The following is a 22850-nucleotide window of genomic DNA, read 5'->3' on the forward strand; positions in this document are numbered from 1 at the left end:
CGCCCCCGCGCCCGCCGCGCCCGCCGCGCCGCTCACCCGCAGCCGAGCCGCCAGGACGCAGTACGGCGCCATTTTGTTCACTGACAAAGATGAAGTCGCGCCCCGATGGCGTCACGCGGCCCTTTTCATACCTCCGGCGCGCGGCTGGGGGCGCCGCGGGGCGGGGCTGTGCAGGTCCTGGCAGGGAAGTACTTGCACCAAGAAGAGGGGCACCGGCCGCGATGGGAGTCTCCTCTGGGCGGGGGAAGGTTAACGGCGGAGCAGCTCCGCGGACAGAGTTTTCTTGGCAGCCCTCCGCACGATTTGCGCTTCAGCGTTCCCGCTCCGGCGCTTTGGCAGGCGCTGTCCTCACCCCAGCCAGGACCGGGGGCGGTGGGAGCGCGGGTCGGAGGTGAGCGCGCGGGGCGGCAGGCGGGTGTCGTGTCGCCGTCGCCATGGCCAAGCACCACCCGGACCTCATCTTCTGCCGCAAGCAGGCGGGCGTGGGTGAGTGAGTGAGTGAGTGAGTCCCGCAGGGGCTCCCCTGTCCCCCTCTCTCCGCTGCGGGGTGAGGGAAAGGCGCGCGCGCGTACCGTTAGTGGCCGTTAGGCGCGCGCGCGGCCGTTGGGCCTGGCGAGGGGGGTGGGGGAAGGGCACACCCCCCAGCTCCGCCCTCATTTCTCCCTCACTATTTTATTTCACTTGTATTTTGATGTTCTGCCGTGGTTTAAGGGTTGCTCCCGCAGCGGGAGAGGTGGTTGTGTAAGGAAGGTTCCCGGCCCGGCGCGTTGCCTTGGGGGCTGCTCTGCGCAGAGCTGAATGGCTTGAACCCAGGCCAACCCGGGGGTCTTGTTCCTCAGGTGGGGAGAAAGGTGGATTAAATTGACGGCTAAACACAGAAAAGTACTATTTTAATGTACTTTACTCTTGTGGTGGCCATACCGGTGCAGCCAGGAGAATGTGCTGAAGGCCTCAGCCAGCACTGAGAGAAGCTTTCAGTCTGCAAGATAAGATTATCTTCTAGGTTACACCTATATACAGATAATGAGTTTTATTCGTGTTGCTTAGTTCAGGATTTGTCCTGCTAATGAAGTCTTATACAAGATTAGAAGTTGATATATTTTTTCGAGATGTTTTTTAATTCCTTGGAAAGAACCATAAACACAATATATTCAGCTGCACTGTCTGTAAAAAACTTCTTTTTAGAATAGTTAATGTTGCTAACAGTCTGTCTGTGTTGAAAATTAATTTCCAGCCTGGTGAAGCCCTTGACCCTCAGACTTCAACTGAACCACTATTTAGTCTTTGTGAATGTGGACATGCGGTCTTTAGAACTTGATAGCTATGGCATTTATCCACGTTACTAACATCATTGTTGCGAGTTTCCTAGACAAGTGGCAAGACTTCTAAGATATTTTTAACTACCTTCATGTTCTGAAGTGAGGAAGGTATTTGGGCTGCCTTAAACCTAATAAGCACTTGATTTTATTTTTTTTCTCATTGAAAACAGTGTAAAAGCTATGTCAAAACCTATGTGTAGAATTTCCTTTGGTCAAGTACATTGACTGTGTTTGAACTGGAATAATCAATGTGCACTTTCTTATTGTTAGTGGGCGTCATTGTGCATTCACAGTGCATCTAAATTTTGGTCTTGGTAAATGTCTGCAGGAGTATATATATTGTTTATTATAAATATGTTTATATTTATGCTCAAACTGTTCCTATGGTTTACTTTTTTTTTTTTAAACTGCTCCCTGCAGAGGATAATTATTTGACACTCAAGCTTGTAGTGACTTACCTTTTTCTCCTGCTTTTGCCTCAAATAATTTTTTTTTTCTTCTTACAGCAATCGGCAGACTGTGTGAAAAATGTAAGTATAGCTTCTACATATAGTTACTTAAGAAAATGGTGCCATTTTTAGGGCATAAAGTTCGGATTTGGGGATTGGATTCTGGTTTTGCTTTAACCATGAACTTGATGTCGCTCGTTGAGATGGGAAGAGTTACTTGTGTATTGCAAGTGTAAATCAATGAACATTTGTAAAGTTATATGCTCAAATAGATTGTCACACAAAGATATGCTGTTCTAGAGTATGTGCTGCCAGCATTTTCAGTAGCTGCAGCTACAGTGACTTCTCAATTGGTTCCTTATAATCTGTAATACAAAACAAACAGGCTGATCGTTTTAAAGCAGGGAAAAAATGCATTTTGGGAACCTAACTTCTTTACACCTTAAGAAAGGTTCCTTTCAGCATCTAGGAGAAGAAGTGGTGGGAGGGAGAACATCTTGAGTTAAAACAGGAAAAAACCCACAGAATCAAATGCCAGTGCTCAACTGTAGCAGGGAAGAAAGAGTATGATCTGTCATTAGAACCTTGTTGGGATACATAGCAAATAAGATTACTAGTTTGTGACTCAAAAATAGTATGAAAATAAGCAAAGTGGGGAGAAGCACAGCCTGAAGCAACAAGATTGTTTTCAAGAGCGCTCAGCAGTGCCCATTGGTAGCAGTTGAGGGCTGTCGTGCTGGAGATTTAAGAGCAGGTTAGATGAGCTGTTTGTGGGAGTCAGGATTAAGATGCCTTGGGAACTGGTAATAGAATATGAAGCCTTTCATCCTTAGGTCAGTGTTTTGGGTAACATCCAGCACAGCAGAGACCATCAATGGCATCTGATGGCTGTTGGCCTGTATGATATGAGTACTTGAATTTCACTCAATTCCTCGTGAGAAAGCAAGAGCAACTTTTGTGAAATGGCTGTTTACGCCAGTTTGCTCTTTCTTTGGCCTTCTCACAGATGAAGGATTAAAGGCACCACGAGTACAATCTCTTATCTCATCTCTTTGAGGATAGTAACTCCAGACTTTTGTTGATGTGGCACTGTGGGAGAAGCTTGCACTGCTGCTTCTGTGTAGGTAAGGACACAAGTCCTGTCAGTCCAGCTTTTTTTTTTCGCAAGTAAAAAATCCAGAGTAGAAGTAATGGCATGATCTCTGCAGGTGTTAGTTAATCACAGAAGTGACTTTGGGTTTATTCTCTGATTGTGAATGCATGATTAAATTAAAAAAAAATATTGCAGGCTACTGGCCCTTGTTCCTCTCAAGTCTGTGTGCAAATACAAAGTTGCACTCAGTGCCTGCAAAGAAATTTCTGCAGTTCAGTTGTATTGTCTTTGTACAGGCAAGTTCTTTGACTAGGAAGCTTTTCATTTTCTATGTAGGTGTGGAGAAAGGGACATTCTGTAACCAAAGACTCTGCTGTATTTGCAGGTGATGGCAAATGCGTGATCTGTGACTCCTACGTTCGGCCCTGCACTCTTGTGCGCATTTGTGATGAGTGTAACTACGGTTCGTACCAAGGGCGCTGTGTGATCTGCGGGGGTCCAGGAGTGTCTGACGCCTACTACTGCAAGGAGTGTACCATCCAGGAAAAAGATGTACGTTGTCATCCAGTCTACTCTTGAATTGATTATGTCTTTATTTAGTAACCATGTTTATCTTGAAGAGGCTTTGAACTACTGAAATTTTTGTTGGGTCATGGGGTGCTTGGGTTCCACTACCAGTATTGGCACTGGTTTTCATTACCTTGTACCTTTCTTCCCTTGTTGGTAGTTCCCTGTGTTTGCAGAGCATTTTGAAGTATCACAGCATTTTAAGGTTTCGTAGCTCTCTTCATGTTGAAGGGTCTGTGACTGCTTTGCACTGCACGCGCACGGTTCGCTTCCTTCCCACAATGCTTATTACAGCTTGAAGTTGTTATCTTGTTGATCTCTCAGCCTAGGCTTTATCAGGGTCAGAGATATCATGAACATTGCAAAGGCTGTGGTAGGAGCTGCTTCTCACTACAAGTACACTATCAGCCACTGACCAAGGTGAAATGATTCCTCTTTTCTATAGTCAGTGCTGTTTAATCTTCTTGTCCTGAAAGATACTGCACACATGAAGTGCGGCAGCTGTTCACCCCCTATAAGGTGTTTGTTAATATCCAACACCATGAGTGCAAGTCGTGAAGAACTGCAAATGAAGTGGTGGAAAGACCTTAGGGAGAAGCAAGAACGGGATGCTCACAGTTGCAACATCACCAGAATATGGACCTGGTAGCTGTGAGAGCATCTGTTAAAGGTTGTTTGGGTTTTGGTGCTTTGCAAATGCCATTTCCAGCACCCCCTAATGACAGTGGAGAACATGCTGAGAGAATGGTTCAAACTGATAAGAGGAACGTGCTCATCTGAGTTGCTGGTTTAATTCTCTTCAGTGCCTACATTTTCTGTAGAGGGCTGCGCCAAAATTCAGGACAGGGGCAGGTCCTTGTCTGAATTTGGTCATTAGATAGGACAGGACCATAATCTTCCTTGGTATCTAAATATGGATACAAGTGCTGTGATGGTGGTGCTGCCTCCTACTAGAAATGCTGTGGGAAACAGTAGTTTTGTTCACTTCCCTTTGGAACCAAGATACTGGGCTTGATAAGTCATTAGTAAAATAGGGTTGGTTTTATTTTTAACAATTCATATTGATTCCCAATAGGTATTTTTCATAACCTATGCTCACCTGTAGCTTATCATGTCTGGTTCAGTTATGAAATAGCCAGCTGCTCTGCAAAGGAGGTTTGTAGAAAATGTAGGGCTGGAGAAGGAGGAGAATGATATGTCAGAACTGAGGTATTTTGACAGCTGCTGTGGATGAAGACAGTTGCTTTGTACCAGCAAACTCAGATGTTAGGGATTATTGCAGATGTGAAGTTGCAGGTCTGAAACAGCAGACTTGACATGATTGACTTGCAGGATTGAAAAGTTCTGGCACAGATGCAGGGTGCTTAGAAGGAGAATAGTTGAGTGCTGCCTGTCATAATTATGGTAGCTGGTGCTGAAATGAATAAGAAAAGCAGATGGACAGAACTTTCTACCTGATGCTCCAACATTCCGAGGTTTCAGTCACAGCACTTGCATCATCCTTGGAGAAAGGCTGAAAAAGATAGTGAAGCAAGAAAACAAATACTAAAATGGAAGAAAACAAATACTAGAATGGAGGAGGTAGAATGCTGTTGGGCATGAGGCAAAGGGTCTGGTTACTCTCGGTACGTTTGTTCTGATGGAGGGAGGAATGAGGTATTTTTTCACCTAATTTCTGTTTGTGGATAAAGGCCAAAATCCTGCCTTGTCCCCAGGACAGCTCTGAGTTGAAAAAAGTAATATTTTATTGGGGACAGAAGCATGCTTGTATGCTGCCTCCTTAAGAGGAGGTGGAAGAATGAACGGAGCCCTGCAATAATGCTGTCAAGATTGTCACAGACTCCCTGGATCGTGGGAGGCAAGGCTTGGAAGAGTCCTACTATTGAGGTTCAAAATCAAATTAGGAGAGAGTAGCTAGAGATGTGTTGTGGCAGGTGTATGGGGGAGAGATGATTTCTTTCACCCCACTTCTGTTATTTCTACCACGCAGACCCTCCCCACTGAGTTGCATCTCCTGCACAGGAGCAGGTATCGATGGGGCAGCTTGGGTGCAGTTTCTACAGAGGTTGACATATGCACAGAGGCTTTCCAAATCTAACCCACTCGGGCTTAAACAACAGCCAAGGACACGTGTTCCTCTGCCTGCTGGGCCCCTCACAGCTGCTGTTGCCAGCTGCAATATTTTGCCCTTAAGTGTTATGCAGATGCTGGGCTCAAGTGGCTCACAGACAAATGTTCCCTGGTACACCAAGAAGTATATTTCTGATTTGTGTTTGCAACCACACCTTTGAGGTGGGTGTCCCCCACTCCCTTTCTTGCTTTCTTGTGGCTTTTTTCTCACCATCTACTGGAATTCAGGTATAAGAACGTATCCATGTAGTTGCGGTGAATAGCTGTCCTTTTCCAAGACGACCATACAGCGTCTGCAGCAAACAATCCAGGATGCAGGAGATCTGAGATTCAGTTCTGTGTCACAGCCAAGAGGGTCCCTAAACACAAGAATGGTTTGGTGACATCTAAAGCGACAAGATTCTTTTTGGTGAAGAAAAGGAAAGGGCCCTATAAATCCTGTTTATCTTAATTTAGAAAGAATCCAGTCTTGAGGTACTGAGCATCCTTTTCATTAAACCGCTGATGTTATATGAGCTGTTTTCCATCTTCACTCCAAGGAAGAGAATGTCCTAGAGTAATGTTAAAAAGGCATCTGTCCTCCTCTGTTCCACTCTCTGGCTGCTAGAAACCAGAACTGGAGGGCAGTTCGTCTGCACAGGTATTTGAAATGTGTGTTAAGGACGGGGTAAGAAGCGTGGGAACTGAGAACTGACTAGAACTATGTAAGTGATGATGTAGTTCTGTTTACCCATCTCCTAACTTACATCCTCTTTTCTTCTTGCAGAGGGATGGTTGCCCTAAGATCGTCAACCTGGGCAGTTCCAAGACAGACCTCTTCTATGAAAGGAAAAAGTACGGCTTCAAGAAGAGGTGATCCTATCCATACACAGCTACGCCTCCTGTCAGGTTGGCAAGAGTCTTGGATCATCTCTGGACTTAACTATTCTTGAAAAACAGTTGATTATTTTTTTTCTAAAGCAGTACAAAACCAGTAGTATACTTGAGGTTTGAGAAGTAACAGAGTGGGGACTGAAATTTGATCAAACTGACTATCAGAAAGAACAAATGAGGATTACTGTCTCTTGCCTTTTCAGAAGCTCTGCTAGTGGCTGTCCCAGCTTGCTATAAAAATCCTGGTGGGCAAATATTTACATGTGGAGGAGACCAGCTCAGTAAAAAGACAAGCGTCCTTTCTGATGTGGGGAAACATCCTGTGCGTGTTCTTACCAAGCCTCCTCTCAATTGTTAGAAATCTCCCCATGCATCAGTGTTGAGGAACGGAACGGCAATGCCATGTGTCTGCTCACCCCTCGCCTTCCTCCAGTATATTTCTGTGCTGCCCTCTTTTGTAAGGAACCTGCTCGTGGCTGGTGCCTTCCTAGGGAGAGCACAGCTGTTCCATGTTTTCTTTGATATATTAATCCAAGGCCCTTTCTTGTAACCATTTCTATAGGATGCACAGCAATAAAGCTTATTCTTTTGGGTGTTTTTTTTTTTTTTTTTTGTGTAACAAGGATTCCTCTCTAGTTTGTTCCATGCCTAGCCTCTCTGGAGCTTTCTGGGGACATGAAGGATTAGCCCAGCTAGAACTGCACAATGGCTTATCTGGTTTCTGACATTGCCTGCTTATGACCATGTGACCTTGCTGCAAGGAGCTTCAGGGAATGGCTATCGCTTTTGTCTGCCTGTGATCCCAGCCACTGATGATTTTGTCCCATAGCGTGAGGATCGCTGAGCTTGTAACCCTTATCCGATCTAATACGGCTGTGGATGTTGTTTCACCATGCAAACATCCAATCCCTTTCTAAAACCTACTAAGCTATTTGACTCGCTCTCCTGTTCTTGTGAATAAGTTAAAGCCTTCCCTGCTGTAACTGGAAACCAACTATTGTGTTCTACACTATTAGCCGTACGCATACTGAAAACCAGAGGCTGCTTGTTTGTCAAATACCAGTCCGGGCTAAAAGCGGTCTGTTAGCTCAGCAGAGATCTGAGAACGGGTGCCTTTATGCAGAGGCAGAACTGAGTTTCCTACTAGTGTGTGCACTCCTCACGTGGTTAAATTGGGGTCCTAGTTCAGTGTGCACCATAGTGCTTGAAGTCTTCACTGCCTGAGCAGAGCGTGTGCTACAGTAATGAGATTCTCTTTGCACAGTTTTGGAGTTTAGTGTCTGTTTTGTGCCCCTTTCAGGGTTTCGGTTGTTCCCCTGAGGCTACTACTGATTCCTGTTTAACTTCTCTCTGGCTTAAATTCCTCTTCTACATGCTCCAGACATTTAGGTGTTTTGGATAAGAGTGAAAACAGACAAGTTGTGATCATCCTTCCTTTAAAAGTAATTTTTTCCTGCTGCAGCTGGCTCTAGGTGGGACTGTTCCTACAGCTACCTCAGCTGCTCCTCCCTCTCCTCCCCAGCAAGTAATTCTGTCAAGTTTCTCTTCCAAGCTAGTCCTGAGACTATCTGTATGTCTTCTTCCCTGCACCATGATTCCCTTACACAGCTTCTGATTAATTTTTACTAACGTGGATGCCATTTGCCAAGATGTTCAGAGAAAACTAGTTCTTTGGTTCCAGCAAACTCACTCTCTGAAAAGAATTCTACCTGAATAAGCAGTTGCCACGTTCCTGACTGGGAAGCCCATGTCAGAGCCATGGAGCAGCCATGTTAAATTCTGTCTTTAAAAGCAGGGCATGACATGCAGATTTTTTTGTACTTGGAACTTTATCACTTCAACCAGAATTTATCACTTGCTCTCAGTCAGGCCACCCAAATTATCACACTAGGAATGCAGAAGGTTTGTACATATTTTTTTTCTTTCCTGAAAGTTTCTAAGATAACAGAAGTTTTTCGGTGAAGGTAGAGGGTAATGAAGTTTGAATTATTTCTTTTGTGTCAGAGTTACTGCCCTGGCTGCAGGGACCCCTAGAAGATCTAATTTTAGAGCAGCCCTTGTTTCCCATCATTGAGCAGGAACAGCCAGGCAGGGGTTGCTATAGAGAAATGAGTGTCCCCATCCCTTCCCCCACTCCCAAAACCAGCTGAGCATACGTACTTTTTGGGCACTCCTGGTGCCCTCACTCTGACCGCTGGGTACATCGGTCTGTGTTCCGTCAGCAATGAGAGTTAAGCTGCCATTTCGAGTTGTTCTGAGTCACTGGGCAGGTGGAGAGAGGGAGGGGACGGGCTTTTTCCCCTTTGCCTTGTTTGCTCAGACAGCTCTGGGGAGAATGCCAAATGCTGCTGGTGCTCGGCTCTGCTGCTTTCAGAGCACGGACAGGACATTGCCCTGAAGCTTCTAATTCAGACAAGGGTAATGGATACAGCTGAGTAGCCTAGAAAAACTCAGCCTTGCTTGCACAGTAATGATTTCTGTTCACCAGCAAACGAAACCTAGGCTGGGGCCCTAGAAAGGTGCAGTATTTCTTACCTAAATAGATGTTGTTAAGTACTTGTCCAGTAGAAGGAGATTTGCTGGCAGTACTGGAGACCAGAGCACAATGTCAAAGGGCATTTTACATTGGAGTAAGGGAACATGGGACTTCTTGGCCTATTAAGTATTGGCTTCTTTGTTGTCATTACTAACAAGGCATCCCTGTGCTCTGAAATGTAGATGTTCCCTTTTACCTCTTCAGACCAGCTACCAGCCACAGCTACAACTGAACTCAGCGAATAGCTCAATAACACATCTCCAGTCTTTTGACTCATCTGGACCATGTCTTGACAAAGCCCTTGAGCCTGAAGCAGTACATTTCTTTAAAAAAAAAACAAATAAATGAAGGTAGGGAAAGGCCTGACGTCTGCCTGTGAGCTTTCCCTGCGGGAGGTGCAGACAAAATCCTGCTTCTGAAACCTTATCTGCACAGGAGCTGTTATTTTCTCATTACAGGGATCAGTTGGAGACGTTGTTTGCCTGTTTCAATAGCAGGAAATAATTTTTCATTTCCTTGAGCTTGTCATGTGACTTGAATGTAAAGAGGATTTGGGATATGGCAGTGTTAATTACGCCTGATTATGACCTGACTGCCCTTCCTTGGCATTAAAGAACCCGGCAAAACGAGCTCAGTCCCAGTAGCTTGGCAATTCCTTCTCTCCCCGTGCGCACGTGATTCGGTAGCTTTGCTTTGACGTAATAGCCAAATGGCCAAGAATGCGTGAGCGGATACTGTGACAGAATTCCTCTGCCTGCATGTGTACCAGGGCGATGCGATAATTAAAGGAGCACGGTCAAGGCACAACTATTTTAAAGAGCCCTAATGTGTAACACCTTCTTAGTAACACCTTATTAAAACAACAATAGAATTTTAGAAATGTAATTGCCTTTTTTTTCTTAATGATGCTAAAAATAGTGCAGTCACTTTAATTTCCTGATCTCTGGCTGACAGCTTGATTTTTGTTTCTAGCAAAGCAAGGGAGTGTGGTGGGGGGGAGGAGTATTTTTTCCTAACCCAATTCCTTTTAAACTAGGAGTGATGAAAATAAGGCTGCCCATAATAGCTCTCATAAATCTTCCCCTTCCTCCCTTCCCCTGCAGGAGGAAAAAAAAAAGAGGAAAAGAAAATTTCAAAAGTTGTTTTTAGTTTTTGGGGTTTTTTTTAATCAGTGGGAAAATGGGCAAGGATGGCTGCTGTAGCACTGTGGCTAGGCAGGAGAGCATTAACAGATTTCTTAATGCGTGGTGTTGGCTGGCTTTAAAAGAAGTCCTCTTCAGTGGTAAAGGGTTCCTGGGTGGGGGAGGACAAACCAAACGCAGAAGGATGCGGAGGATTTTTGTGGAAATCGGGCATGAGAGGAAATTGTATTTTTGCACTTGGGGGATGGTTGCCGCACAGAATTATTTAACCTGGGGGATACAGAGCAGGTCAGGAAGTGTCTGTGGCCTTTGTCCCCTTTGAAAATGGGTGATAAATCAAGCGTTCAGATGTAACTGTGTTATTGAGAAGATCTGTTTCCAAGATGGAATGTGATTCCATTATGGGATTTCCTTGGGAATTCTTCCAAACCAAGACAAAACAGGAAAGGGTTTCACAGGCCCAGCCAAGGCCCAGGCAAGCTGCTCCTGCTGTGACAGGGACTGCAGTAGCTGTTTGGTCACCGAGACCGGTTCTCCCTCCCTGGTCTGTTTGTGTTGGCCCCGAGGAAACCGCCCAGCACGTGTCTGGGAGGGCTTGGAAGCGCAGTTTCTTGGTGCCCCTTCTGCCCATTGGGAGCTTTACTCTGCGCAGAAGCTGCCGTATGCATGGACAAAGAGAAAGAGAGCCTTTGGCAGGTGGTGTCTGTCCGAAGTTGATAGCCTTGGACCGTAAAGTATGTGGCCTGCCGGTGGCTGTAGGGATTTTATTTATTTTGCTCAGAACTGGTAACAAGCCTGGCTTAAAGTAAGAGCATAGAGCCACGTGTGCTTTGAAGATGGACCTGAGAAAAATGCAGACCCTGTAATGGTTCTCCATGCACAGCTGCTTTCGGGGACCATTGTTGCCATGGCTGGGTATCCCCTCCTACCCCAAAGCAAGTGCACTTGTTTCTTCTCCTTCTTGAGTTTTATTTGCCAAATAAAAGCCACGTGGCACTTTAGCGGGCAGCAGACGTTCTGCCTTTGGGGGCACAGGTGCCTGCCAGCAGCCCGTGACCCAGATGGCTGCGGTGGCCTCGTACCAGCCGCGGCACCGGCGTAACGGCTCTGCGGGCCCGGCCGGTGCCCCGAACAGCCCGCGGTGCGGGCCGGAGCCGGGAGAGGCCGCGGCCGCCTTGGCGACTACAACTCCCGGCAGTCCGACACCACCCCTCGCGCACACCCCCTTCCTCTCACTGGCTGGGGCAGCTCACCAATCCGAAGGCGCCGCCAGGCCTGGTCAGCCAATAGGAAGGCTGTTGCTAACACGCTGCAGTTATTTTTAGCACGGCCGTCGCTTGCACACCTTGCTGGTCCCTCGCCTCCGCCGCGGCTGGGCCGGCCCTCCGCTGACGGCGGAGGAGCACAGGCGTGCAGGCCCAAAGTAGTCCGTGGGGAGTGTGGTGCTGCGGCTCTGAGGCGCCCTCCTTGCCTTGGGGTGTTGTACCTGCTCCTGCCGTCCCTGCGGTGACAGCAGCAGGCCTTGCTTGGCCTCGCCCCGTTGTTCCCGGAGGAGATGGGTCCACAGCTCCCCGCCCGTGTTTGTCCCTGGGGGTCCTTAGGGGTTTGCACTGAAGGAAAGAGCCGGGGTTACCTGTACGCACGCCCTTAGGGCGCCTCACCCCCACACTCTTACCGCCCGCGCCGCTGGCGGGGTCTGGGGGCTCCAGCACGGGAGTTGCTGAGGCTCCGATGGGGTGTGCAGGGAGGTTGCACCCTGAGGAGCCCGAATTCCCCAGAGCCCCAAAATGCCGGGTCCCGCCCAGCTGTGCCAGCGATTGCCAGGCACCCGTAGCGCGCGCAGGCGAGGAGACGGGCCGGTTCGTTCCGTCCCACCTCCCGTCCGATCCCCTCGCTGTGCCCCCCTCCGCCTCAAGGGAAATCCTCAAGTCAATCCTCATCCCCGCTAAACCCCCCGCCCCTTCCTTCCCCTCCCGCCCACAGTCGGGGCGCTCCCCGGTGCTGCCGCCGGGAGGAGGGAAAAGGAGAAAAAGAGGAGTCCAAGCCCCCTCCCCCCCGTCCCCCGGGCGCTGCGGGCGGTGGGGCCGAGCGGGCGGCGAGGGGCGGAGGAAGTAGTCCCGGCCCGCCCTCCGCGGCCGCATTACGCTGGGCGGGAGCGCGGATCCCTGCGCGGGGTTGCTAAGGGTGAAAGTTTGCCGTGAGTTGGCTCACTTGGGGCCAGGGCGCGGGCGGCTCCGGGCCGGCGGGGCGACGACAGCGACAACGACAACGACACAAGCACCGGCATCCGGACCCCCACCTCCGGGTGTTCCGCACCACAGCCCCTAGGCCTGCCCCGCGGAGGAGCCGCACCGCCAGGGATAAAGCAACGGAGGGAACAGAGCAGAGAGCTGCACGCACCGTCCGGGCTCTGCCGGCAGCGCCCACGGCCCCCGACAGCCGCCGGCTCTGGAGCCAAGGACGAAGTAAGTGGGACCGGGGACGGTTCTCTCCCCCGCCACACCTTCTCGGGCCAGGTCCCCAAGCCCGCACCCCTTTGTGGGCTCGGCTTGAGGGGGCTCATCATTCCCCTCCCCGCCTGGGGGGATAATTTATCCGTCCGTGGAGCTACTGTGTGGCTGCCCGTCCCCGGGGGAAGATTAATGGGGTTTTTAAGGGGCGGGCGGGGGCGGTAGGAAGGGGTGTGAAAGTCACTGGGTCGGTGGCACTTCACAGTGCCCCAGTTCACCATTTTGTTCGGTCTGCCCCCCTCCCCAGTCTGATGGGGGGACGGGGTGCGGCTCAGCCCCGCTTGGGGCAGGCTGGGCCTGGGGGTGGCGGCGGGTACCCTGGGCTGCGGGCGGAGAGGGGTTGTCGCTGGGGTGTCTCCCTCCCCGCACGGTGGGTGCAGCGTCCGCCGGCTCCGGGTGGGGGGACGCTCGGGAACAAAAGAGGCGCTGCTGGGGCTGGGCCGGGCCGGGCGCTGCCGGCCCCTCTCCCGGCGGAGGGGCTCTGCCTCCCCGGGAAGGCGGGGGGGTCCCGGCCGGTCTTGGGACGGGGTCGTGCGGCTGCAGGGGAAGGTCGGGCGCTGGGTTTCCTTTGGGAGGTGTCGGGGGGGGAGGACGGGGGTGCTGCGCCCTTCACAGCCCGAAACTCGCGGTGCCCCACGGGGCGTGCGGGACCGGGAGCTCGCCCTTGAGGGGGACCTTTCCCTTCGTTCTTTTGGGAACTGCGTTTGCGACCCTCTGTACCCCGCCATGGGGACGGGCAGCGGGGAGAGGGGGGTGAGGGGCGACACGGGACTTGCGGCCTCCTGGGCACCGTCCCGCAGCCGTGGGGCGGGGGGAGGCCGCTGTGGGGTGGGGACGCGCCTCCCCCTCCCTGCCGAGAGGGAGGAGAAGGGAAGAAGGGGGCGGCTGCCCGGCGGTCCGGAGCGCCGGGCCGCGGGGCGTGTTCCCCGCCGTGGGCAGCGCCGGGGCGGGCGGGCCCCAGGGCGCATGTGCCGTGGAAAATTTTGTGCCCTGCCTCGCCGGGGACGCGCCGGGCCGGGCCGGCCGCGGGGCGCGACGGGAGCTGTAGTCCGGAGGCGAAGTAGGTCGCGGCGGGGGGGGAAACACTACAGCTCCCAGAGCGCTCCGCGGCGCCGGGGTGGGGGGCGCGGGCTGTCCGGCCCGCTTACCAGAGATCGCCGCTGTCCCGGGGACGGGGCGGCCGGCCGGCTGCCGCGGGTGGGTCCCCGCAGGGCCGCTCACTCGACGGGGGGAGCCGGCCGGGGGTGGGGTTTGGGGTGGGGAAGGTTGGAAAGAGGCCCCTTGTCCCGGCCGGGTGTGGCCAGCCGTGGGACCACAGGCCGTCGTGGCCGCCGCCTTTTAAAGTCCCTGGAGATGCCCCTGGGGAGGCGGCGGCCTCCATGTCCCGGGGCCAGGCCTCTCTCAGGAGCTGGGAGGGAGACTCACAAGGTCACCTGCCGTGTGCTCGAAGCTGGGGGGAGAAGGCATCCCTCCCCTGTTTGCTCTCCTCTGATGCAAGTGGTTATTTGGCCTCTCTCCTCCAGCACGTCAGTGTGCCGATAAACAGGGCTCTGAGGGGACTCCTGCGTTCCCTCCTCAAAGTTGAGGAGCAGCTCTTTGTTTCGTGCTGGTACCTCGGTGTTCTGCCCACGGCACAGTGAGCCTTGGCTTTGGCGATCCTGTCAGTGCAGGCAGGCTTGTCAGAATACCTCTTACAATTTATATGTAGTTTTTTCTTGTCTTGCAGCCATGCTGCTCCAGCTATTTTTTTGTTTGTTTGTTTTTCACTTCCATTTTATTACCACATTATCACATTTTGGTGCAGTAGAAAGAGATTTGAAGGGTTCCTACTGGAGCACATTTTACTGTGTCAGCCACTCGATGGTATCTCTGACTTTTTGTGCCTTCTGCAAGTATCAGCCCTTTGCAGCTACCTTGGTAGGTGTTGGCATTATTAGGCTAATTAACTCGTCTTTTTTATAGTCAAGGTACACAGTATTCCCCTTTTAGGGAGGGGGAGTACTTCTACAAGAGAAGAAGAAAGGAGGTAGTGATTTATAATTGTATCTCCTCAATCTTTTCTGCAGGCGGTTGATGAGGATGTGGGCTCCTCAAAGTATATTGAGGTGTTTGTGTTGCAAATAGGGCGGTAACAAATTTTGGCCTTTGCTTCTTTCCCAATCTATAATTTCTGATTTCTTAATAGATTTTGGAAGTGGATTTGAATTTGTCACTCAAGGTTAAAAGATTTACAAGTTTTCTGTTCTTTTCCTGCTTAATTTGCTGGGATCCCAAGCTGTCTTCTCCTTCAGATGCCTCAAAGCCAAAGGAGTAAGAGGGCTCCGTGTAATCCTGCCTTGAGGTAGCGTGTGCCATATAAGCTCTTGTTAATGTTTAGGTGTGCTATTTCAGGGGTTTCTCTGTGCTGTTTGCTGTGAAAATGGCTCCCTCCCATGCCAAGACTTGCTTTCTGAAAATGGCTTTTCATTGCTGTTCTCTGAAAAACTCTGGTTACTTATTTCTCTGGCATTTGTCTGTTCTTATTTTAACTTGGTTGGGTCTTGGTGACCTATCAAAAGTTGTTACATTACAGTAATTCCTTAAAGCAGGTTTTAAATGCAAGGCTTCTTTTCCTCATTCCCTTGCCCTCATTCCTGTGTTTTTTCTTGTTGCTGACTCAAACCCAAAGGGGATTCCTTCCAGAACTGGCCACCTTGTTGGCACACTTGAGGTGCAGGATCTGCTTCTGGTTACTGTCATCCTAAAGCCAAACCTTTCTGAACTCACACTAGTACAGAAAAAGCATAGAATCCTTATCCCCTTCTTTGTAATAAAGCCTCAAAATACTTGAGGATTTCTCTAAAATTTATTTAATCCTTCTTGTCCACTAAACTAGACCAAGCAAACAAGTCTGGTCAGTTTTTTTCCTCCCTCCTGACCTAGAGCAGCATGGCTGCCTGGTTGTGCTGCTGGGATTCCTGTTTTTTTCAGCGGAATGCTGACGCTGTATGTTTGTACTCCATCCCCACCCCCAAATAATTGGTGCAAGTTGTAAACATGGGCCTGAGTGCTGCGTGAGAGCATCCCCGAAGCCCATTTTAGGAAGACGGGTGAGCACAGTGTGTCTGTTTGAGCAAGGTGAGGGCAGCTGGAGACAGAGCAGCCGCTGACTAAGCTGCCAATTAAAAACTGGATATTCTGCTTGCCCCTGGAGAGGCGTGGAGGCTACTGGAAGTTTGCTTCCTCCTAAAATATCTGTGGGATTTGTTCTCTTTGGACGGGTGACAGAGCACGGTGCTGACCTACCTGGGTTGGTTTGGGTTTTTTTTTGTACCCAGACAAACATTGTTTGCAAATCTGTGTATAATGGGAGAGCTGAGTGTTGTGGTTTTGCATTGTGCTTTTGTGGGTTCTCTCCATTTCAGAGACTTCCTTACGAGGGAGGGAAGGAGGATTACTTCAGTCTTTGGCAAGCAATTTTAGTCTTTTATTAAGTAGGTACCTGCTCCTGGCAGAGCTTGTCTTCCCTCTGCACGGAGATAAGCAATGTGAGCTGTTTGGGACAGGCTCTGTTGGCACATGTGTGTTTTGTGACCCCCACACATTTCCTGCCCCCTCCTCCCCCCTAGCTGAATTAAACTGGGATTTTAGGCTTGTAGCTAGGTGGAGCCTCAACTGGGTACACTAAGATACATGCCTACCAGTCAAGGGGATAGTAAACAGGGGTGGGCAGCTGGTGCCTCAGCAGCCTCCCTCACTGCTTCTCATCCCTTCTGCACCTGGCACAACCCCTGGGGCTGCCAGAGGAGGGTCTGGCCCCACTGTCCTGAGTGCGAGTGGGTCTGTGCGCAAGCTGCTGAGCAAGTCACAAGGCTGTTCAGGTGGCGGGCACATTTGTGTTGTGGAGAGGCTGGTGCAGGGGAGCCGTGCTGGAAGCAGCTGGGTGCCAGGACAGAGAGAGGTGCGTTCGATGTGCTGAGATAGCTCTGCCAGAGCAGACGGCTGGCCTGCCGAGGTTTCAGCAGTGGTACTTGGCAGAGAGGTAAGTATAATGTACGTGCCTGTGTGGGGGTAGTAGCTACGCCCTTATTTCTTCCATGGAGGAGCAGGGAGGTGCCTCCCCACCAGCATCTCTCTGTTTTGATGGCCAGTAAATTTGGGGTAATTCTCCTAGAGAGTATCACTGCTCATTAGTATTTGTGCAAACTGCTCATTCTGCTTTTGTTAATGAAGAAGCGTGGCTGTTTATCTCAACAGGTGGAGAGTTGTTGTGTTCTCTCATTTTCATCCATCCTTTTCTCTCTTTCCCTAGGTCTCTTTGGAGCCAAATCTTGTCTATGCGTGTGTCATTTTGTCTCTTTTAATACGCTGCCCTGACTTGCTTGCTGCGAAGGGAGTATGCATCTGGAGATCAAAGTTGCTCTTAACTTCATCATCTCATACCTGTACAACAAGCTTCCTCGGAGGCGGGCAGATTTGTTTGGTGAGGAGCTAGAGCGCCTGCTGAAGAAGAAATATGAAGGTCACTGGTACCCAGAAAAGCCTCTGAAGGGATCTGGCTATCGCTGTGTTCATATAGGGGAGACGGTAGATCCGGTGGTGGAGCTGGCGGCCAAGCGGAGCGGGCTGGCCGTGGAGGATGTGCGTGCCAACGTGCCGGAAGAGCTGAGCGTCTGGATTGATCCTTTTGAGGTTTCCTACCAAATCGGTGAGAAGGGTTCTGTTAAGGTCCTCTACCTGGATGACAGCGAGGGCTGCAGCGCCGCAGAGCTGGACAAAGAAATCAAGAGCAGCTTCAACCCCGATGCCCAGGTATTTGTCCCCATCGGCAGCCAGGACAACTCGCTGTCCAACTCTCCGTCCCCCTCCTTCGGCCAGTCGCCCAGCCCTACCTTCATTCCTCGCTCTGCCCAGCCCATCACGTTCACCACTGCCACCTTTGCTGCCACAAAATTCGGCTCTACCAAGATGAAGAAGGGCGGAGGAGCCGCGGGAGGGGGCGGCGGAGCAGGGGCTGGGCAGCAGCCAAGGATGGTCAGGTCTCCCACCACCAACCTGCTGAAGCACAAGGGCCTCTCTCTGTCTATGCACTCTCTGAACTTCGTCGGGAGCGCTGGAAGCCAAGCCCCGCAGTCGCAGCTTTCCCCCAACGCCAAGGAGTTCGTTTACAGCGGCGGGTCGCCGGGAGCCAGCAGCCTCTTCTTCGACGGCATCGGCAGCGAGACCCAGGCCAGCAGCATCCCGCCAGCATCGCAGTTCAACGCCGGCACGGGTGGTACCTTTGATATGGCTCAGGTCTTCGGTGGCAGCACCAACAGCCTCTTTTTGGAGAAGTCTCCCTTCGTGGAAGGACTCAGCTACAACCTGAATGCCATGCAGTATCCCAGCCAGTCGTTCCAGCCTGTCGTCCTGGCCAACTGAACAGGAGGAAGGAGAGTATTTTGGGGTGGGGAGGGAGGGGGCGGGGGAACAAGAACAAAGCAAACAAAAAAGAGGGAGAGAAAAATAGAAATATACAGAAAATATTCAAATCTTATAAATACAGCTTCTTGGGAAAGAGAGAGCCCAGTGTTGTTGCGCTGTGCTGGCAACGCTCCTGAAGCACTGACTTGTTTTTTAACTCAGTCCCTGTGCTTTTTTCCTACTCACTTTTTTACTCCTTAAACGAGTCTTGGGATTTTTTTCAGTTTGTGTTCCCCCTTCTCCCACTGCAGCCCAGGACTGGTGCAAATATAGGTCACGATGCTCCCGATTCCCTGCGCCCCCTCCCTCGCCAGCGCTGGACATGCGGTCTTTCCACCTGTGTGTAGGGATGTCTTCATACCAACTCGCTGGAGGAGGGACAGGGAGAGGATGAGTCAGTGTCTGTAGAGACAGAGACGCTCTTGTTGTGTGCTAGCCAGAGACAGGTGGGTGGGCTCGCTTGTTCTGTTACAGCTCTGCATGTAGATGGAGAGCATCTACTGTGCCCGCGGGCACAGACCGTTGTGCTGTTGTTGCTCCAGGTTCTCCGTCCCCAGCTGGCGTTAGCTGTTCTGTCTCTGTGTGGAAAAGCAAAACTCTTCTTGACCCCCTCCCCGCACACCGCAGGGAGGGCAGAGCGCTACTGTGAAATGGCTTCTTCCCGCTCCCTCCCTCATCTGCGCTTCCAGCTGCGACTACAGGAGGGGCGGGTGCTTTGAACTTGTTGATACTGGTTACCGTCCCCTTCTGCGCGTGGGCCTGGGACCTTCCCGTGCCCTCTCGGGACTGGCCAGTCAATGCAGGTGACAGCCCCATGTGTAGAAATGCCACCCACCTGTCCCTGTGGCTGGGGGAGGTGGTGCTGAGCCAGGCGGCCCCCCTTCAATGCTGTCCCTGCTTCCCAGATGTTCTCCCCAGCAGCAGGGGCCAGCATCCACCAGTGGTCATCTGGGGCGGTTTCCTGGGTCTGAGATCACGTTCCCTGCTGTGAATTCAGCTTCTTGTCTCTGAGGGAATTCCTTCCTTTTTAGTTAGCGAGGCAGCACTACTTTTGAGGAGGAGGAAGTGTGATGTTGTCAAAGCTGTTCTCTTGAGCGGTAGCATGAGGGTTTGTGCTTTCAGCCAGGTGTGCACCTGACTAAATCTGCTGCCCTGGTCTTGTGGAGGAGGTGGCTGATCTGGCACAGAAGGGAAGCCCTTTGTCTAAACTCATAATCCCAGCCAGATCACGTCAGCACGGACGACTGCGAGCTCAGAGCAGAGCGGGCATGGGCACTCCAAAGGCGAGCGGCCATCCCAGCACGTCGGTGTCCGGTGCCTCCCTGCCACAGGTCTGGGGTCTGCAAACGTCCCTGCAGTTTTGGGACAATGTGCTGTGATCAGGCAGTAGTGGCTTCTCAGCCAGGTCGTTTCTGTGTCAGGGACTCCTGAACCTGCCTTCCCAAGAAGCCGAGGGAGGGCTGCTGCTTGTTGAGGCAGGGTGGAGGCTCTCCAGGTGGGAAGGGGAGGTCTCCTTGGAGGTTGTTGTGGGAGTGTGGAAGCGTGCAAAGAGGAGAGAGGTGGAGATGATGAGACTCCAGGCCTTAAAGTTCTCAGTTTAAAAAGAAAAATAAGTTTTTTGCTGCTTCCCAGACTTGAGGTTTGGGTTTCTTTTAATTATGTCTCTGGAGCACGCTCTGAAACCCACTTCTCGTGTATCTGTTGAACCAATGTGCTCTTTCAAGACATCCCCATTCCTGGGGAGGTGGGCTTGAACTTGTGCTTTTCCCGCTCCCTTCCCTCGCGCTGAGATGAAGCACTTCAGCCCTCTTGTCCTTGTGCTGCCAGTGAGCCTTTGCAGAGGCAGGGGACTGTCCCAGGGAGATGGGGGCTGTCCCGAGGGGACAGCTGCTGCCCAGAGCAGGGAGGGACATGGTCCTGACCTTGTGCCCAACGTGGGTTCCCGAGCAGGCTGCTTGTTACCATCCAGCTGTGACCACTGTGGCGCTGGGTGAGGAGAGCAGAGCCTGGGTCACTTCCCCCAAACCAGCACCAGTAGTCTCAACCCCTGCAGGTTTCCAGACTTGGACAAGTTGCTGAGGAATGGCTGAGCTGTTGGGTTTCCCTTTTTTCTTTTTTTATTTGTTTGGGGTTTTTTTGTTTGCTTTTTTTAACCCCTCACTTAAGGGACGTTACCACTGCCACCCCGTCCTTCTCCCCGGGAGTGTGCTGCTGGGGGCCAGCCCACTCGCCACACTGGATTTGAGGGGTGCGGGACCCAATGCAGTTGTCCCCCACCATCCCCACATTTGGCAAAGCCACCTGTGAATCGCTGCCAGGGGACATCGTGGTCCCCCAGGGCCCAGGGAGGGAGGTGGGGGTGCCCCCCAGCCACCTGCTTATGTGTGTGAAGCTTCGATGCCGCTTATACCCTGCCACACGTAATTATACCTGCTTTAAAAATAGTGGTGTGAGTGAAAGGAGGAGGGACCAACCTCTTTGTATCTTAAAAGGAAAAAAGCGTGCTTCAGAAACGTTCCTCCAGTGTCGGGCAGCAATGGAAACTAACGGCCTTTTCGGGTCTTTTCTAGTCTTGGATGTAGGCGTTCAGCTTCAATTTTATTTTTTAAAAACCTGCACTAATTTACCTGGTTTCTTAGGAAGAGAAGAGAGAAAATTTTTTTTAACTTTTATTTTTTATGGGTTTGTGTTCTTTTTGTTGATGTCCGTTTGTATTGAATAATTTGCTACATTTGTAAAATGTAAGAGGTATATATAATATATGTATATTTCTAACGTAAAAAAAGAAAAAACTGTAATTTTTTTCTTTTCAAGATTTTTTCTTAAAAAGAGGAGAGAAAAAAAATATTTTTTCAGGAAAAAAACTTTAAAAAAAAAAAAGTGGTGAAGATTCCGTTCTCCCCACTCAGCTCCCTCCTTTCCCGCCCGCCCCTCTCCAGCAGCGAACCGCCGGTTGCCTTGTGAGAGAGAATGAGTGAAAGAGGACAGAGGTCTGTATGTCTGTCTCCTGAGCCAGAGGGTTTCTGTGTGTGCTCTGCTTGGGTTTCTTTCTGAGAGGGGGGAATCGGGGGGTTGCTGTTTTGTTTTGTTTTTCTTTTAATTTTTTGTTTGTTTGTTTTTCTTTAGCGAAGGAGGAATACAATCAGAGTTTTGTATTCAGAATGTTGTGCAATATTTTGGAACGGGACATTGGTGTGTCTAGAGATTTAGTTAAAACAAAAACGACAAAAAAAAAAAAAACAAAAAAAGGTTGATCAAATCTGTACAGTTTCTATTGTTCCAGATTTTTTTAAGTTTGTATTAAAAGCATGAGATAATAACCGGTTGTTGTGTGGTGTGTGCTTTGGGGTGGGGGGGGAACACCTCTGCTGCGCCTGTTCCCAGGCAGGGGGGCACATGGTGGTGTCCCTGCTCCCCTTTGGATGAGCCGGCGCTCGGTGTGTTCCCCTCACAGCGAGGCTGCTGGTTTGCGGTGAGCTTGGCTGAGGTTTCACTCCGTCAGGAACAGCCCAGGGTGCCCGGGCTTGTGTGACGCAGCGAGGGCAGCCGTGTCTCCCTGAGCTGTGCTGGGGGAGAGGAGGGAGCGGGACACCCTCCCTTTGGCACTCGGTGCTTTGGGGGCCTTCAGTCAATCAACAGAGTTCCTAAAATACCTGGGTTCTGTGCCAGGGCCATTGCCTGTGGGGCTGGGATCCCTCTGGTGCCATCAGACAGGGTTTGTGAAGCCTTCCCAGGCAGTGGTTTCTGCAGAGGGGCTGCTGGGGGGGGTTATTTCTCTCCTGTTGGTCCAAACCACTTTGGGTTTATGTGGGGACACCTGTAGTACTTGCTAATAAGCAAAAGAAGCCTCAAGGTGCATCTGCAGGCTGTGCTTGTGAATGGTCATCCAACATGACCTCCCATAGTAGGGTGGGCTTGAGGCTGGATGGAACAAGCAGTGATGATGATGAAGATGAAGGTCAGGTTTTGTTTCTCTTTCTGACTTCTCATTGTTCAGCTTTAATCAGAGTTCCTGTTGGAGGGAGCTGCTCCTTTTTAGCAAAATGGTGGCCCCTCCGCGCTGAGGAGGACACTGAAATTCCTGTTCTACCCCATTTGTAGCAGGTGTGTCCCAGCCCCCCACCATGCTCCTGCTGCTTTCCTGAGGGGTGGCTCGCAGCTCCCCATGCCACCTCCTTAAAAAGCTGTTGAAGGGGGAGCTGCTCTCAAGGTCCTTGAGGAAACCAAACGTGGAGCTGGTACCGGCTGTGGGCTCCCACTCGGATCCTTACCCACCCTCCCTCATCCCCTCTGGCCTGAATTTCTTCCTGGAAGAGCCAGCGCTGCTTTGCCCTTGGCTCCGCAAGCCCCGGGAGCTGGGCTGCTCCACGCCGCGTGACTGTCACACTCTGCTAAGCAACAACACTATTTTTTTCCCTTTATGTCTCAAACCCCTTGTAATCATTTATCTAAAGCATGCACGAACGCTTGCCCTTAGACATGGTTCTGGAAATGGAAAATTGAGGGCGCATATGTGCTTTCCTGATCCTTGGCCCTGCATTCACTCGGCTGTCACACGGGGAGGCACGGAGCCTTTCCTTTTTTTGGCTACAGGTGCGCCAAGCAGTAAGGGCTGGAGTTACTTTACAGCTGATCACTGCGCAACCTGGGCGGGGATTAGGGAAAAGGTTTAGTAAAGCCTTGTTCTCTTGAAGTATTTGCCCCTTTACTGTCTTGGGGAGGTGAAACGGCAGCAGGGGAAGGAACCGGACAGGGTGCAGTGGTGGGGATCAGCCTTCTGTCAGCCCTC

General features: G+C 50.9%; 3 protein-coding genes across 4 annotated transcripts in view; 2 read left to right on the forward strand and 1 right to left on the reverse strand.

Moving 5' to 3' along the window:
- ACO2 (aconitase 2) overlaps positions 1-174 on the reverse strand; it is a 21224-nt gene extending 21050 nt beyond the window's left edge. The window contains exon 1 of the mRNA XM_065046197.1: positions 37-174. Coding sequence (XP_064902269.1) covers positions 37-72 — 36 coding nt within the window. The 5' untranslated portion in view covers positions 73-174. The remainder of the gene's footprint in view (positions 1-36) is intronic.
- On the forward strand, positions 158-7038 carry PHF5A (PHD finger protein 5A). Of its 2 annotated transcripts, XM_065046257.1 has the most exons (5): positions 371-486; positions 1826-1849; positions 2775-2892; positions 3247-3413; positions 6325-7038. In XM_065046257.1, exons 3-5 carry the CDS (start codon positions 2850-2852, stop codon positions 6412-6414), a joined length of 300 nt encoding a protein of 99 aa, XP_064902329.1. In that variant the 5' UTR covers positions 371-486; positions 1826-1849; positions 2775-2849; the 3' UTR covers positions 6415-7038. The 2 variants fall into 2 exon arrangements, with proteins under 2 accessions (XP_064902319.1, XP_064902329.1); XM_065046247.1 differs by lacking the exon at positions 2775-2892 and having other exon boundaries at positions 158-486.
- Positions 7039-12268: 5230 nt separating this feature from the next.
- Positions 12269-21381, forward strand: TOB2 (transducer of ERBB2, 2). Its single transcript, XM_065046226.1, has 2 exons — positions 12269-12574; positions 16911-21381. Exon 2 carries the CDS (start codon positions 16997-16999, stop codon positions 18017-18019), a length of 1023 nt encoding a protein of 340 aa, XP_064902298.1. The 5' UTR covers positions 12269-12574; positions 16911-16996; the 3' UTR covers positions 18020-21381.
- The last annotated feature ends 1469 nt before the right edge of the window (positions 21382-22850 follow it).

Source organism: Columba livia, chromosome 1, assembly GCF_036013475.1.
Source record: "Columba livia isolate bColLiv1 breed racing homer chromosome 1, bColLiv1.pat.W.v2, whole genome shotgun sequence".
Classification (NCBI taxonomy): domain Eukaryota; kingdom Metazoa; phylum Chordata; class Aves; order Columbiformes; family Columbidae; genus Columba; species Columba livia.

Excerpts from the sequence above, each read along its gene's own strand:
- PHF5A (XM_065046247.1), top strand. The coding sequence starts at position 435 with ATGGCCAAGCACCACCCGGACCTCATCTTCTGCCGCAAGCAGGCGGGC. Across the intron at positions 1,850-3,246 it reads CGGCAGACTGTGTGAAAAAT|GTGATGGCAAATGCGTGATC; the intron begins GTAAGTATAGCT and ends CTGTATTTGCAG. Across the intron at positions 3,414-6,324 it reads GTACCATCCAGGAAAAAGAT|AGGGATGGTTGCCCTAAGAT; the intron begins GTACGTTGTCAT and ends TTCTTCTTGCAG.
- TOB2 (XM_065046226.1), top strand. The coding sequence starts at position 16,997 with ATGCATCTGGAGATCAAAGTTGCTCTTAACTTCATCATCTCATACCTG.